The sequence below is a fragment of the Bufo gargarizans genome, chromosome 6, assembly GCF_014858855.1.
Source record: "Bufo gargarizans isolate SCDJY-AF-19 chromosome 6, ASM1485885v1, whole genome shotgun sequence".
NCBI lineage: Eukaryota > Metazoa > Chordata > Amphibia > Anura > Bufonidae > Bufo > Bufo gargarizans.
This window is the reverse complement of record NC_058085.1, coordinates 7,017,780-7,035,928: the sequence shown is the minus strand read 5'-3', so window position 1 is coordinate 7,035,928 and position 18,149 is coordinate 7,017,780. Positions and strand designations below refer to the sequence as shown.

Here is an 18,149-nt window from a genome sequence, read left to right as displayed (position 1 = left end):
TGCCCGCATAATGCTATCCTACAGTGCCCATAATACTATCCTACAGTGCACACATAATACTATCCTACAGTGCACATAATACTATCCTACAGTGCACATAATACTATCCTACAGTGCCCACATAATACTATCCTACAGTGCCCGCATAATAGTATCCTACAGTGCACATAATACTATCCTACAGTGCCCGCATAATACTATCCTATAGTGCACATAATGCTATCCTACAGTACCCGCATAATACTATCCTACAGTGCATATAATACTATCCTATAGTGCCCGCTTAATACTATCCTACAGTGCACATAATACTATTCTACAGTGCCCGCATAATACTATCCTACAGTGCACATAATACTATCCTACAGTGCACATAATACTATCCTACAGTGCCCGCATAATAGTTACCTACAGTGCCCGCATAATAGTATCCTACAGTGCACATAATACTATCCTACAGTGCCCACATAATAGTATCCTACAGTGCACATAATACTATCCTACAGTGCACATAATACTGTCCTACAGTGCCCACATAATGCTATCCTACAGTGCCCACATAATACTATCCTACAGTGCACATAATACTGTCCTACAGTGCCCACATAATGCTATCCTACAGTGCCCACATAATACTATCCTACAGTGCACATAATACTATCCTACAGTGCACATAATACTATTCTACAGTGCCCGCATAATACTATCCTACAGTGCACATAATAATAGTGCCCGCATAATAGTATCCTACAGTGCACATAACACTATCCTACATTCCCCGCTTGATACTATTCTACAGTGCACATAATACTATCCTACAGTGCCCGCATAATACTATCCTACAGTCCCCGCTTAATACTATTCTACAGTGCACATAATACTATCCTACAGTGCCCGCATAATACTATCCTACAGTGCCCACATAATACTATCCAACAGTGCACATAATACTATCCTACAGTGCCCACATAATACTATCCTACAGTGCCCAAAATACTATCCTACAGTTCCCAAAATACTATCCTACAGTTCCCAAAATACTATCCTACAGTGCCCACATAATTCTATCCTACAGTGCCCATTCTATCCTACAGTGCACATAATACTATCCTACAGTGCCCGCATAATACTATCCTACAGTGCACATAATACTATCCTGCAGTCCCCGCTTAATACTATTCTACAGTGCACATAATACTATCCTACAGTGCCCGCATAATACTATCCTACAGTGCACATAATACTATCCTACAGTGCCCACATAATACTATCCTACAGTGCCCAAAATACTATCCTACAGTTCCCAAAATACTATCCTACAGTGCCCACAAAATTCTATCCTACAGTGCCCATTCTATCCTACAGTGCACATAATACTATCCTACAGTGCCCGCATAATACTATCCTACAGTGCACATAATACTATCCTGCAGTCCCCGCTTAATACTATTCTACAGTGCACATAATACTATCCTACAGTGCCCGCATAATACTATCCTACAGTGCCCGCATAATACTATCCTACAGTCCCCGCTTAATACTATTCTACAGTGCACATAATACTATCCTACAGTGCCCGCACAATACTATGCTACAGTGCCCGCATAATACTATCCTACAGTGCCCACATAATACTATCCTACAGTGCACATAATACTATCCTACAGTGCCCACATAATACTATCATACAGTGCCCAAAATACTATCCTACAGTTCCCAAAATACTATCCTACAGTGCCCACATAATTCTATCCTACAGTGCCCATTCTATCCTACAGTGCACATAATACTATTCTACAGTGCCCGCATAATACTATCCTACAGTGCACATAATACTATCCTGCAGTCCCCGCTTAATACTATTCTACAGTGCACATAATACTATCCTACAGTGCCCGCATAATACTATCCTACAGTCCCCGCTTAATACTATTCTACAGTGCACATAATACTATCCTACAGTGCCCGCATAATACTATCCTACAGTGCCCACATAATACTATCCTACAGTGCCCAAAATACTATCCTACAGTTCCCAAAATACTATCCTACAGTGCCCGCATAATACTATCCTATAGTGCGCATAATACTATCCTACAGTGCACATAATACTATCCTACAGTGCACATAATACTATCCTACAGTGCCCACATAATACTATCCTACAGTGCCCACATAATACTTTCCTACAGTGGCCACATAATACTATCCTATAGTGCACATAATACTATCCTACAGTTTCCGCATAATACTATCCTACAGTGCACATAATATTATCCTACAGTACCCACATAATACTGTCCTACAGTGCCCACATAATGATATCCTACGGTACACAAAATACTATCCTACAGTGCCGGCATAATTCTATCCTACATTGCACATAATACTATCCTACAGTGCCTGCATAATACTATCCTACAGTGCCCGCATAATTCTATCCTACAGTGCCCGCATAATACTATCCTACAGTGCCCACATAATACTATCCTACAGTGCCTGCATAATACTATCCTACAGTGCACATAATACTATCCTACGGTGCCCACATAATACTATCCTACAGTGCCCGCATAATACTATCCTAAAGTGCCTGTATAATTCTATCCTACAGTGCACATAATACTATCCTACAGTGCACATAATACTATCCTACAGTACCCACATAATACTATCCTACAGTGCCTGCATTATACTATCCTACAATGCCCGCATAATACTATCCTACCGTGCCCGCATAATACTATCCTAAAGTGCCCACATAATGCTATCCTACAGTGCCCACATAATGCTATCCTACAGTGCCCACATAATTCTATCCTACAGTGCACATAATACTATCCTACAGTAACCACATAATACTATCCTACAGTGCCCGCATAATACTATCCTACATTGCCCACATAATACTATCCTACAGTGCCCACATAATACTATCATACACTGCCCATAATACTATCCTACAGTGTCCATAATACTATCCTACAGTGCCCGCTTAATACTATCCTACAGCGCACATAATGCTATCCTACAGTGCACATAATACTATCCTACAGTGCCCACATTTTACTATCCTACAGTGCCCGCATAATACTATCCTACAGTGCCCGCATAATACTGTTCTACAGTGCCCGCATAATGCTATCCTACAGTGCCCGCATAATACTATCCTACAGTGCACATAATACTCTCCTACAATGCCTATAATACTATCCTACAGTGCCCATAATACTATCCTACAGTGCCCATAATACTATCCTACAGTGCCCACATAATGCTATCCTACAGAGCACATAATACTATAATGCCCATAATACTGCTATCCTACAATGCCCACATAATGCTCTCCTACATTGCCTACATAATGCTATGCTACAGTGCCCACAATACTCTCATATAGTTCCCATATAATACTATCCTACTGTGCCCATATAATGTTATCCTACAGTGCCCACATAATGCTATCTTACAGTACTTACATAATGGTATTCTACATTGCCCACATAATGCTATTCTATAGTACCCATATAATGCTATCCTATAGTACCCATATAATGCTATCCTACAGTACCCACATAATGCTATACTACAGTATCCACATAATGGTATCCTACAGTGCCCACATAATGCTATCACATAGTACCCATATAATGCTATCCTACAGTACCCACATAATGCTATCCTACAGTGCCCACATAATGCTATCCTACAGTGCCCACATAATGCTATCCTACAGTGCCCACATATAGCTATCCTACAGTGCTCACAGATCACTAATATGTAGCATCTATATAGAATAATACTGTTTGAGTATCTACAGAACAGTACCATACAGTGCAGTGATAACAGTACTGTGTAGAGTCCATATAATGCTGCCATACAGAGAGGAATTGGGTAGAAGTTTAGAAATGGCACAGTCGTGATGGAGGAAGCACCTGCCTCTTGACCTCTGCTGAGCTCCAGTCTGGGTGTGCGGCACAGAACATTATAAGCCCCTTACTATATAATATTATAATGGTCGTGGGTTGTTTTTCCGTGACCTGTAAATAAAATGCTGAATAGACTTTACTCCACTCACCAGATGCGATAGAAACGCTCCTAAGTTAACGGGAGGCACCAAGAACAGAGCGGCGATGGACAAATGGCTAAAACCCAGAAGAATTGAAGAATAAAGGGGCAAGGGACCCAATACCATCTGCAAGAAGAAACATGAGAAATAATGAGAGTAAATCACAATATCATAGATCACTGCCACCAGTGACATCATAGATCACCACCACCTGTGTCATCATAGATCACCACCACCTGTGACATCATAGATCACCACCACCTGTGACATCATAGATCACCACCACCTGTGACATCATAGATCACCACCACCTGTGACATCATAGATCACCACCACCTGTGACATCATAGATCACCACCACCTGTGACATAATAGATCACTGCCACCTGTGACATCATGAATCACCACCACCTGTGACATCATAGATCACCACCACCTGTGACATCATAGATCACCACCACCTGTGACATTATAGATCACCGCCACCTGTGACATCATAGATCACCACCACCTGTGACATCATAGATCACCGCCACCTGTGACATCATGCATCACCACCACCTGTGACATCATAGATCACCACCACCTGTGACATCATAGATCACCACCACCTGTGACATCATAGATCACCACCACCTGTGACATCATAGATCACCGCCACCTGTGACATCATGCATCACCACCACCTGTGACATCATAGATCACCACCACCTGTGACATCATAGATCACCACCACCTGTGACATCATAGATCACCACCACCTGTGACATCATGCATCACCACCACCTGTGACATCATGCATCACCACCACCTGTGACATCATGCATCACCACCACCTGTGACATCATAGATCACCACCACCTGTGACATCATAGATCACCACCACCTGTGACATTATAGATCACCACCACCTGTGACATCATAGATCACCACCACCTGTGACATCATAGATCACCACCACCTGTGACATCATAGATCACCACCACCTGTGACATCATAGATCACTGCCACCTGTGACATCATAGATCACTGCCACCTGTGACATCATGCATCACCACCACCTGTGACATCATAGATCACCACCACCTGTGACATCATAGATCACCACCACCTGTGACATCATAGATCACCACCACCTGTGACATCATAGATCACCGCCACCTGTGACATCATGCATCACCACTACCTGTGACATCATAGATCACCACCACCTGTGACATCATAGATCACCACCACCTGTGACATCATAGATCACCACCACCTGTGACATTATAGATCACCACCACCTGTGACATCATAGATCACCACCACCTGTGACATCATAGATCACCACCACCTGTGACATCATAGATCACCACCACCTGTGACATCATAGATCACCACTACCTGTGACATCATAGATCACTGCCACTTGTGACATCATAGATCACCACCACCTGTGACATCATAGATCACCACCACCTGTGACATCATAGATCACCACCACCTGTGACATCATAGATCACCACCACCTGTGACATCATAGATCACCACCACCTGTGACATTATAGATCACCGCCACCTGTGACATCATAGATCACCACTACCTGTGACATCATCGATCACTGCCACCTGTGACATCATAGATCACCACCACCTGTGACATCATAGATCACTGCCACCTGTGACATCATAGATCACTGCCACCTGTGACATCATAGATCACCGCCACCTGTGACATCATGCATCACCACCACCTGTGACATCATAGATCACCACCACCTGTGACATCATAGATTACCGCCACCTGTGACATCATAAATCACCGCCACCTGTGACATCATGCATCACCACCACCTGTGACATCATAGATCACCACCACCTGTGACATCATAGATCACCACCACCTGTGACATCATAGATCACCACCACCTGTGACATCATAGATCACCGCCACCTGTGACATCATGCATCACCACTACCTGTGACATCATAGATCACCACCACCTGTGACATCATAGATCACCACCACCTGTGACATCATAGATCACCACCACCTGTGACATCATAGATCACCACCACCTGTGACATCATAGATCACCACCACCTGTGACATCATAGATCACCACCACCTGTGACATCATAGATCACCACCACCTGTGACATCATAGATCACCACCACCTGTGACATTATAGATCACCGCCACCTGTGACATCATAGATCACCACCACCTGTGACATCATAGATCACCGCCACCTGTGACATCATGCATCACCACCACCTGTGATATCATAGATCACCACCACCTGTGACATCATAGATCACCACCACCTGTGACATCATAGATCACCACCACCTGTGACATCATAGATCACCACCACCTGTGACATCATAGATCACCGCCACCTGTGACATCATAGATCACCGCCACCTGTGACATCATGCATCACCACCACCTGTGACATCATAGATCACCACCACCTGTGACATCATAGATCACCACCACCTGTGACATTATAGATCACCACCACCTGTGACATCATAGATCACCACCACCTGTGACATCATAGATCACCACCACCTGTGACATCATAGATCACCACCACCTGTGACATCATAGATCACCACCACCTGTGACATCATAGATCACCACCACCTGTGACATCATAGATCACCACCACCTGTGACATCATAGATCACCACCACCTGTGACATCATAGATCACCGCCACCTGTGACATCATAGATCACCGCCACCTGTGACATCATGCATCACCACCACCTGTGACATCATAGATCACCACCACCTGTGACATCATAGATCACCACCACCTGTGACATCATAGATCACCACCACCTGTGACATCATAGATCACCACCACCTGTGACATCATAGATCACCACCACCTGTGACATTATAGATCACCGCCACCTGTGACATCATAGATCACCACTACCTGTGACATCATCGATCACTGCCACCTGTGACATCATAGATCACTGCCACCTGTGACATCATAGATCACCTGCCACCTGTGACATCATAGATCACCGCCACCTGTGACATCATGCATCACCTCCACCTGTGACATCATAGATCACCACCACCTGTGACATCATAGATCACCACCACCTGTGACATCATAGATCACCACCACCTGTGACATCATAGATCACTGCCACCTGTGACATCATAGATCACTGCCACCTGTGACATCATGCATCACCACCACCTGTGACATCATAGATCACCACCACCTGTGACATCATAGATCACCACCACCTGTGACATTATAGATCACCGCCACCTGTGACATCATAGATCACCACCACCTGTGATGTCATACATCACCACCACCTGTGTCATCATACATTACCAACACCTGTGACATCATAGATCACCACCACCTGTGACATCATATATCACTGCCACCTGTGACATCATAGATCACTGCCACCTGTGACATCATAGATCACTACCACCTGTGACATCATAGATCACCACCACCTGTGACATCATAGATCACCATCACCTGTGACATCATAGATCACCACCACCTGTGATGTCATACATCACCACCACCTGTGCCATCATACATCACCACCACCTGTGTCATCATACATCACCACCACCTGTGTCATCATAGATCACCACCACCTGTGCCATCATAGATCACCACCACCTGTGATGTCATACATAAATCATTCACACCTGTGATAGATATCATCACATCTATGACATCACAGATGATTCCCGCTAGTGACATCACAGATCATTCCCACCAGTTTGATGTCATCGAGGGATATGGAATGGCCGCAGGTCCACCTTGCCATACAGAGTTGGGCAGGTCTAGGCACATTACTAGAGCATAGCGAAGTTTCGCCCACTGCGGGGGGAAGAACCAGGCTGCTGCGATGAGAGCCGGACACTGCAGGAGGCCGGAAGGTACTGGAGACAGGAACGCTGCGCTGAGGGCAGAAAGACAGAGCGCTGCACCGGAGGACTTCAGGGTTGGTATGGATTTATTTAAAAACATAGGCAAGCTACACGTTTCTGTGGTGGTCCGCCACCTTCATCCGGCTTGTACAAATTACAAAGACTCAGCATTATATACCCATAAAACCGGAAACAGGGATTAACCCTCTTGGACTGGAAAACGGTGATTAACCCTGTAGATTCCTTAGGATATTTAAGGTAAAGAAATATCAGAACCACAAACTATTCCGACCTACTGACATAAAATGGTATAAAATGAAAGTGGTTATAACACTGATAGCATATAACAGTGACCAGGAAGAGGTCGGCATAGGAGGTTACTATGGTAACCATATGCAAAACTAATCACCAGGGGAAGCAGAAGTGATGATGTCTGACTCTGCAGAGTAGTGCACCGCTGTACATGAGTAGAAGCAGAAGTGATGATGTCTGACTCTGCAGAGTAGTGCACCGCTGTACATGAGTAGAAGCAGAAGTGATGATGTCTGACTCTGCAGAGTAGTGCACCGCTGTACATGAGTAGAAGCAGAAGTGATGATGTCTGACTCTGCAGAGTAGTGCACCGCTGTACATGAGTAGAAGCAGCAGTGATGATGTCTGACTCTGCAGAGTAGTGCACCGCTGTACATGAGTAGAAGCAGAAGTGATGATGTCTGACTCTGCAGAGTAGTGCACCGCTGTACATGAGTAGAAGCAGAAGTGATGATGCCTGACTCTGCAGAGTAGTGCACCGCTGTACATGAGTAGAAGCAGCAGTGATGATGTCTGACTCTGCAGAGTAGTGCACCGCTGTACATGTGTAGAAGCAGAAGTGATGATGCCTGACTCTGCAGAGTAGTGCACCGCTGTACATGAGTAGAAGCAGCAGTGATGATGTCTGACTCTGCAGAGTAGTGCACCGCTGTACATGAGTAGAAGCAGAAGTGATGATGCCTGACTCTGCAGAGTAGTGCACCGCTGTACATGAGTAGAAGCAGAAGTGATGATGCCTGACTCTGCAGAGTAGTGCACCGCTGTACATGAATAGAAGCAGAAGTGATGATGCCTGACTCTGCAGAGTAGTGCACCGCTGTACATGAATAGAAGCAGAAGTGATGATGTCTGACTCTGCAGAGTAGTGCACCGCTGTACATGAGTAGAAGCAGAAGTGATGATGCCTGACTCTGCAGAGTAGTGCACCGCTGTACATGAATAGAAGCAGAAGTGATGATGTCTGACTCTGCAGAGTAGTGCACCGCTGTACATGAGTAGAAGCAGAAGTGATGATGTCTGACTCTGCAGAGTAGTGCACCGCTGTACATGAGTAGAAGCAGAAGTGATGATGCCTGACTCTGCAGAGTAGTGCACCGCTGTACATGAGTAGAAGCAGCAGTGATGATGTCTGACTCTGCAGAGTAGTGCACCGCTGTACATGTGTAGAAGCAGAAGTGATGATGCCTGACTCTGCAGAGTAGTGCACCGCTGTACATGAGTAGAAGCAGCAGTGATGATGTCTGACTCTGCAGAGTAGTGCACCGCTGTACATGAGTAGAAGCAGAAGTGATGATGCCTGACTCTGCAGAGTAGTGCACCGCTGTACATGAGTAGAAGCAGAAGTGATGATGCCTGACTCTGCAGAGTAGTGCACCGCTGTACATGAATAGAAGCAGAAGTGATGATGCCTGACTCTGCAGAGTAGTGCACCGCTGTACATGAATAGAAGCAGAAGTGATGATGTCTGACTCTGCAGAGTAGTGCACCGCTGTACATGAGTAGAAGCAGAAGTGATGATGCCTGACTCTGCAGAGTAGTGCACCGCTGTACATGAATAGAAGCAGAAGTGATGATGTCTGACTCTGCAGAGTAGTGCACCGCTGTACATGAGTAGAAGCAGAAGTGATGATGCCTGACTCTGCAGAGTAGTGCACCGCTGTACATGAGTAGAAGCAGAAGTGATGATGCCTGACTCTGCAGAGTAGTGCACCGCTGTACATGAGTAGAAGCAGAAGTGATGATGTCTGACTCTGCAGAGTAGTGCACCGCTGTACATGAGTAGAAGCAGAAGGGATGATGCCTGACTCTGCAGAGTAGTGCACCGCTGTACATGAGTAGAAGCAGAAGTGATGATGTCTGACTCTGCAGAGTAGTGCACCGCTGTACATGAGTAGAAGCAGAAGTGATGATGTCTGACTCTGCAGAGTAGTGCACTGCTGTACATGAGTAGAAGCAGAAGTGATGATGCCTGACTCTGCAGAGTAGTGCACCGCTGTACATGTGTAGAAGCAGAAGTGATGATGTCTGACTCTGCAGAGTAGTGCACCGCTGTACATGAGTAGAAGCAGAAGTGATGATGTCTGACTCTGCAGAGTAGTGCACCGCTGTGCATGAGTAGAAGCAGAAGCGATGATGCCTGACTCTGCAGAGTAGTGCACCGCTGTGCATGAGTAGAAGCAGAAGTGATGATGTCTGACTCTGCAGAGTAGTGCACCGCTGTACATGAGTAGAAGCAGAAGTGATGATGTCTGACTCTGCAGAGTAGTGCACCGCTGTACATGAGTAGAAGCAGAAGTGATGATGTCTGACTCTGCAGAGTAGTGCACCGCTGTACATGAGTAGAAGCAGAAGTGATGATGCCTGACTCTGCAGAGTAGTGCACCGCTGTACATGTGTAGAAGCAGAAGTGATGATGCCTGACTCTGCAGAGTAGTGCACCGCTGTGCATGAGTAGAAGCAGCAGTGATGATGTCTGACTCTGCAGAGTAGTGCACCGCTGTACATGAGTAGAAGCAGAAGTGATAATGTCTGACTCTGCAGAGTAGTGCACCGCTGTACATGAGTAGAAGCAGAAGTGATGATGCTTGACTCTGCAGAGTAGTGCACCGCTGTACATGAGTAGAAGCAGAAGTGATGATGTCTGACTCTGCAGAGTAGTGCACCGCTGTACATGAGTAGAAGCAGAAGTGATGATGTCTGACTCTGCAGAGTAGTGCAGCGCTGTACATGAGTAGAAGCAGAAGTGATGATGTCTGACTCTGCAGAGTAGTGCACCGCTGTACATGAGTAGAAGCAGAAGTGATGATGTCTGACTCTGCAGAGTAGTGCACCGCTGTACATGAGTAGAAGCAGAAGTGATGATGCCTGACTCTGCAGAGTAGTGCAGCGCTGTACATGAGTAGAAGCAGAAGTGATGATGTCTGACTCTGCAGAGTAGTGCACCGCTGTACATGAGTAGAAGCAGAAGTGATGATGTCTGACTCTGCAGAGTAGTGCACCGCTGTACATGAGTAGAAGCAGAAGTGATGATGCCTGACTCTGCAGAGTAGTGCACCGCTGTACATGAGTAGAAGCAGAAGTGATGATGTCTGACTCTGCAGAGTAGTGCACCGCTGTACATGAGTAGAAGCAGAAGTGATGATGTCTGACTCTGCAGAGTAGTGCACCGCTGTACATGAGTAGAAGCAGAAGTGATGATGCCTGACTCTGCAGAGTAGTGCACCGCTGTACATGAGTAGAAGCAGAAGTGATGATGCCTGACTCTGCAGAGTAGTGCACCGCTGTACATGAATAGAAGCAGAAGTGATGATGTCTGACTCTGCAGAGTAGTGCACCGCTGTACATGAGTAGAAGCAGAAGTGATGATGCCTGACTCTGCAGAGTAGTGCACCGCTGTACATGAGTAGAAGCAGAAGTGATGATGCCTGACTCTGCAGAGTAGTGCACCGCTGTACATGAGTAGAAGCAGAAGTGATGATGCCTGACTCTGCAGAGTAGTGCACCGCTGTACATGAGTAGAAGCAGAAGTGATGATGCCTGACTCTGCAGAGTAGTGCACCGCTGTACATGAGTAGAAGCAGAAGTGATGATGTCTGACTCTGCAGAGTAGTGCACCGCTGTACATGAGTAGAAGCAGAAGTGATGATGCCTGACTCTGCAGAGTAGTGCACCGCTGTACATGAGTAGAAGCAGAAGTGATGATGCCTGACTCTGCAGAGTAGTGCACCGCTGTACATGAGTAGAAGCAGAAGTGATGATGCCTGACTCTGCAGAGTAGTGCACCGCTGTACATGAGTAGAAGCAGAAGTGATGATGCCTGACTCTGCAGAGTAGTGCACCGCTGTACATGAGTAGAAGCAGAAGTGATGATGTCTGACTCTGCAGAGTAGTGCACCGCTGTACATGAGTAGAAGCAGAAGTGATAATGTCTGACTCTGCAGAGTAGTGCACCGCTGTACATGAGTAGAAGCAGAAGTGATGATGCCTGACTCTGCAGAGTAGTGTACCGCTGTACATGAGTAGAAGCAGCAGTGATGATGTCTGACTCTGCAGAGTAGTGCACCGCTGTGCATGAGTAGAAGCAGAAGTGATGATGCCTGACTCTGCAGAGTAGTGCACCGCTGTACATGAGTAGAAGCAGCAGTGATGATGTCTGACTCTGCAGAGTAGTGCACCGCTGTGCATGAGTAGAAGCAGAAGTGATAATGTCTGACTCTGCAGAGTAGTGCACCGCTGTACATGAGTAGAAGCAGAAGTGATGATGCCTGACTCTGCAGAGTAGTGCACCGCTGTACATGAGTAGAAGCAGAAGTGATGATGTCTGACTCTGCAGAGTAGTGCACCGCTGTACATGAGTAGAAGCAGAAGTGATGATGTCTGACTCTGCAGAGTATTGCACCGCTGTACATGAGTAGAAGCAGAAGTGATGATGCCTGACTCTGCAGAGTAGTGCACCGCTGTACATGAGTAGAAGCAGAAGTGATGATGTCTGACTCTGCAGAGTAGTGCACCGCTGTACATGAGTAGAAGCAGAAGTGATGATGCCTGACTCTGCAGAGTAGTGCACCGCTGTACATGAGTAGAAGCAGAAGTGATGATGCCTGACTCTGCAGAGTAGTGCACCGCTGTACATGAGTAGAAGCAGAAGTGATGATGCCTGACTCTGCAGAGTAGTGCACCGCTGTACATGAGTAGAAGCAGAAGTGATGATGCCTGACTCTGCAGAGTAGTGCACCGCTGTACATGAGTAGAAGCAGAAGTGATGATGCCTGACTCTGCAGAGTAGCGCACCGCTGTGCATGAGTAGAAGCAGAAGTGATGATGCCTGACTCTGCAGAGTAGTGCACCGCTGTACATGAGTAGAAGCAGAAGCGATGATGCCTGACTCTGCAGAGTAGTGCACCGCTGTACATGAGTAGAAGCAGAAGTGATGATGCCTGACTCTGCAGAGTAGTGCACCGCTGTACATGAGTAGAAGCAGAAGTGATGATGCCTGACTCTGCAGAGTAGTGCACCGCTGTACATGAGTAGAAGCAGAAGTGATGATGCCTGACTCTGCAGAGTAGTGCACCGCTGTACATGAGTAGAAGCAGAAGTGATGATGCCTGACTCTGCAGAGTAGTGCACCGCTGTACATGAGTAGAAGCAGAAGTGATAATGTCTGACTCTGCAGAGTAGTGCACCTCTGCAGAGTAAGTGTACCGCTGTACATGAGTAGAAGCAGCAGTGATGATGTCTGACTCTGCAGAGTAGTGCACCGCTGTGCATGAGTAGAAGCAGAAGTGATGATGCCTGACTCTGCAGAGTAGTGCACCGCTGTACATGAGTAGAAGCAGCAGTGATGATGTCTGACTCTGCAGAGTAGTGCACCGCTGTGCATGAGTAGAAGCAGAAGTGATAATTGTCTGACTCTGCAGAGTAGTGCACCGCTGTACATGAGTAGAAGCAGAAGTGATGATGCCTGACTCTGCAGAGTAGTGCACCGCTGTACATGTGTAGAAGCAGAAGTGATGATGCCTGACTCTGCAGAGTAGTGCACCGCTGTACATGTGTAGAAGCAGAAGTGATAATGTCTGACTCTGCAGAGTAGTGCACCGCTGTACATGAGTAGAAGCAGAAGTGATGATGCCTGACTCTGCAGAGTAGTGCACCGCTGTACATGAGTAGAAGCAGAAGTGATGATGCCTGACTCTGCAGAGTAGTGCACCGCTGTACATGAGTAGAAGCAGAAGTGATGATGCCTGACTCTGCAGAGTAGTGCACCGCTGTACATGAGTAGAAGCAGAAGTGATGATGTCTGACTCTGCAGAGTAGTGCACCGCTGTACATGAGTAGAAGCAGAAGTGATGATGCCTGACTCTGCAGAGTAGTGCACCGCTGTACATGAGTAGAAGCAGAAGTGATAATGTCTGACTCTGCAGAGTAGTGCACCGCTGTACATGTGTAGAAGCAGAAGTGATGATGCCTGACTCTGCAGAGTAGTGCACCGCTGTACATGAGTAGAAGCAGGAGTGATGATGTCTGACTCTGCAGAGTAGTGCACCGCTGTACATGAGTAGAAGCAGAAGTGATGATGCCTGACTCTGCAGAGTAGTGCACCGCTGTACATGAGTAGAAGCAGAAGTGATGATGCCTGACTCTGCAGAGTAGTGCACCGCTGTACATGAGTAGAAGCAGAAGTGATGATGCCTGACTCTGCAGAGTAGTGCACCGCTGTACATGTGTAGAAGCAGAAGTGCTGATGCCTGACTCTGCAGAGTAGTGCACCGCTGTACATGTGTAGAAGCAGAAGTGATGATGCCTGACTCTGCAGAGTAGTGCACCGCTGTACATGAGTAGAAGCAGAAGTGATGATGCCTGACTCTGCAGAGTAGTGCACCGCTGTACATGAGTAGAAGCAGAAGTGATGATGCCTGACTCTGCAGAGTAGTGCACCGCTGTACATGAGTAGAAGCAGAAGTGATGATGCCTGACTCTGCAGAGTAGTGCACCGCTGTACATGAGTAGAAGCAGAAGTGATGATGCCTGACTCTGCAGAGTAGTGCACCGCTGTACATGAGTAGAAGCAGAAGTGATGATGTCTGACTCTGCAGAGTAGTGCACCGCTGTACATGAGTAGAAGCAGAAGTGATGATGCCTGACTCTGCAGAGTAGTGCACCGCTGTACATGAGTAGAAGCAGAAGTGATAATGTCTGACTCTGCAGAGTAGTGCACTGCTGTACATGAGTAGAAGCAGAAGTGATGATGCCTGACTCTGCAGAGTAGTGCACCGCTGTACATGAGTAGAAGCAGAAGTGATGATGCCTGACTCTGCAGAGTAGTGCACCGCTGTACATGAGTAGAAGCAGAAGTGATGATGTCTGACTCTGCAGAGTAGTGCACCGCTGTACATGTGTAGAAGCAGAAGTGATGATGCCTGACTCTGCAGAGTAGTGCACCGCTGTACATGAGTAGAAGCAGAAGTGATGATGTCTGACTCTGCAGAGTAGTGCACCGCTGTGCATGAGTAGAAGCAGAAGTGATGATGTCTGACTCTGCAGAGTAGTGCACCGCTGTACATGAGTAGAAGCAGAAGTGATGATGCCTGACTCTGCAGAGTAGTGCACCGCTGTACATGAGTAGAAGCAGAAGTGATGATGCCTGACTCTGCAGAATAGTGCACCGCTGTACATGAGTAGAAGCAGAAGTGATATGTCCTGACTCTGCAGAGTAGTGCACCGCTGTACATGAGTAGAAGCAGAAGCGATGATGTCTGACTCTGCAGAGTAGTGCACCGCTGTACATGAGTAGAAGCAGAAGTGATGATGTCTGACTCTGCAGAGTAGTGCACCGCTGTGCATGAGTAGAAGCAGAAGTGATGATGTCTGACTCTGCAGAGTAGTGCACCGCTGTACATGAGTAGAAGCAGAAGTGATAATGTCTGACTCTGCAGAGTAGTGCACCGCTGTACATGAGTAGAAGCAGAAGTGATGATGTCTGACTCTGCAGAGTAGTGCACCGCTGTACATGAGTAGAAGCAGAAGTGATGATGACTGACTCTGCAGAGTAGTGCACCGCTGTACATGAGTAGAAGCAGAAGTGATGATGCCTGACTCTGCAGAGTAGTGCACCGCTGTACATGAGTAGAAGCAGAAGTGATGATGCCTGACTCTGCAGAGTAGTGCACCGCTGTACATGAGTAGAAGCAGAAGTGATGATGCCTGACTATGCAGAGTAGTGCACCGCTGTACATGTGTAGAAGCAGAAGTGATGATGCCTGACTCTGCAGAGTAGTGCACCGCTGTACATGAGTAGAAGCAGAAGTGATGATGCCTGACTCTGCAGAGTAGTGCACCGCTGTACATGAGTAGAAGCAGAAGTGATGATGCCTGACTATGCAGAGTAGTGCACCGCTGTACATGTGTAGAAGCAGAAGCCACGTGAGTCCAACTAGTGTGGAATTCTGGAACAAGGACCATGTCAGGACATATATAATCTAGGAAAATAATCCTAACAATAATACCATCTGTGTATTTATTCCTTCTACACTGTGTATTCATAATATTTCTATGAAACTGTTATGTTCGTGTAATGTGCCTGGTTCCCCAGCAGGTGGCAGTGGATATGGAAGAGAGATCTTTAGATACAATAGAACTTGCCATTCTATTTTCCCGCTTTTGGGCAGAGGTGGTCTAGTCCTGTTTCTTACCAAGCGATGGGGTTGCATTAAGTTCTAGTTAGTTCTAGTCTAGTGTTGGAAGAAGAAAAGTCAAGATGTAGCAGTGAGGGGAAGGTTCCCGCTCCTGCAGCAGGTGTCTCCCCAGGGAAGCAGCTCATAGAGCACCTTGACCCCTTACACATTAAGAGACAGAGTATTGCGAGGAATCAACAGCCAAAGGCACCACACCCCAAAGGTACCAGAGCAGTTAGCAAGTCCAGTAATCAGACCGAAGCTGAGTTTAGCACAGCCGAAAGATAAAGCAGAATATTCAAGTTTGCCTTCCAGTTTACCCCAAAGTGCACCGTAACACACACACAGAAACTAATAAAGCCGCACCACACCCCTCAATTCCTATAAACCTGGGACACAATCGTCTGTCCGGGACTCACGTTGCAAAATGAGCCTTTAGGAGCAGCGGGGGCGTTCCCGATACACCTAGAGGCTCTGCTCCCTCTGCAACTGCTGCACTCTCTGCACTTTGACAGGACCAGGCGGTGATGAGGTTTTCACTGGCTGGCCCTATCAATCAAAGTACAGAGGGTGCAGCAGTTGCAGAGGGAGCTGAGCCTCTGGGTGTAATGGTAACACCCCCATTTCTCCTAGCGGCACATTTGCATATTTTAAAACATAATTTTTCTCAGCAATGTGGGCACATATGAAGATGGGACCAACACGGATGTCTTCAGCTGCCAAGTGCACATGTAACAGGTAGGGACAAATCTGCTGACACATGTTCTTTAAGGAATCCACAGGGTTAATCACTGTTTTCCAGGCCAAGAGGGTTAATCCCTGTTTCCGGTTTTATGGGTATATAATTGTGCGTCTTTGTAATTTGTACAAGCCTGATGAAGGTGGCGGACCGCCACATAAACGTGTAGCTTGCCTATGTTTTTAAATAAATCCATACCAACCCTGAAGTCCTCCGGTGCAGCGCTCTGTCTTTCTGCCCAAGGCGTTCCTGTCTACAGATCATTTCCACCAGTGACATCACATATTATTTCCACCAGTGACATCACATATTATTTCCACCAGTGACATCACATATTATTTCCACCAGTGACATCACATATTATTTCCACCAGTGACATCACAGATTGCTGCCACCTCTGACATCATAGATCACTGCCATCTCTGACATCTTACATCATTCCCACCTGTCACATCACAGATCAAGTCATCTTACATATAGATGGTCAACAGGACCCTGCACAAACAGAATACAGGCTGTGACAGAAAGCTCCTGCAGGGTGGTGGTCGTACTGGACCCCCACCCTAACCCCGCAGGCTTCTTATGGCACCCTTCCTGTAATTACTGATAAGATAGTGATGGTTCCCTGTAAGATACACCTATGTTGTAGGACATCACATACCGCTAACACAACGAAGAGGAAGGACCAGCGATCAGCATGAACCTTTCCTTTTTTGAAAATGAAGGAGATTAAATAGACGTAAAGAACCATGGACGCGCCGTACACAAGGATTTCCAGTATCTGCAAGACAATATTATAAATCATCACCAAAACACATAAACCATTACCCAACAGAGCAGAGTGCAGGAGGTGTCAGGAGGAGTCAACAGATCTCAGGAAGTGTCAGCAGATCTCAGGAGGTGTCAGCAGAGTGCAGGAGGTGTCAGGAGCAGTCAGCAGAT

The 18,149-nt window shown here is 46.6% G+C and overlaps 1 protein-coding gene across 1 annotated transcript in view; it reads right to left on the bottom strand.

The window, feature by feature from the left end:
* LOC122939905 (ABC-type organic anion transporter ABCA8-like) overlaps positions 1 to 18,149 on the bottom strand; it is a 322,317-nt gene that overhangs the window by 50,081 nt on the left and 254,087 nt on the right. The window contains 2 exon segments of the mRNA XM_044296113.1: positions 4,079 to 4,195; positions 17,869 to 17,988. Coding sequence (XP_044152048.1) covers positions 4,079 to 4,195; positions 17,869 to 17,988 — 237 coding nt within the window.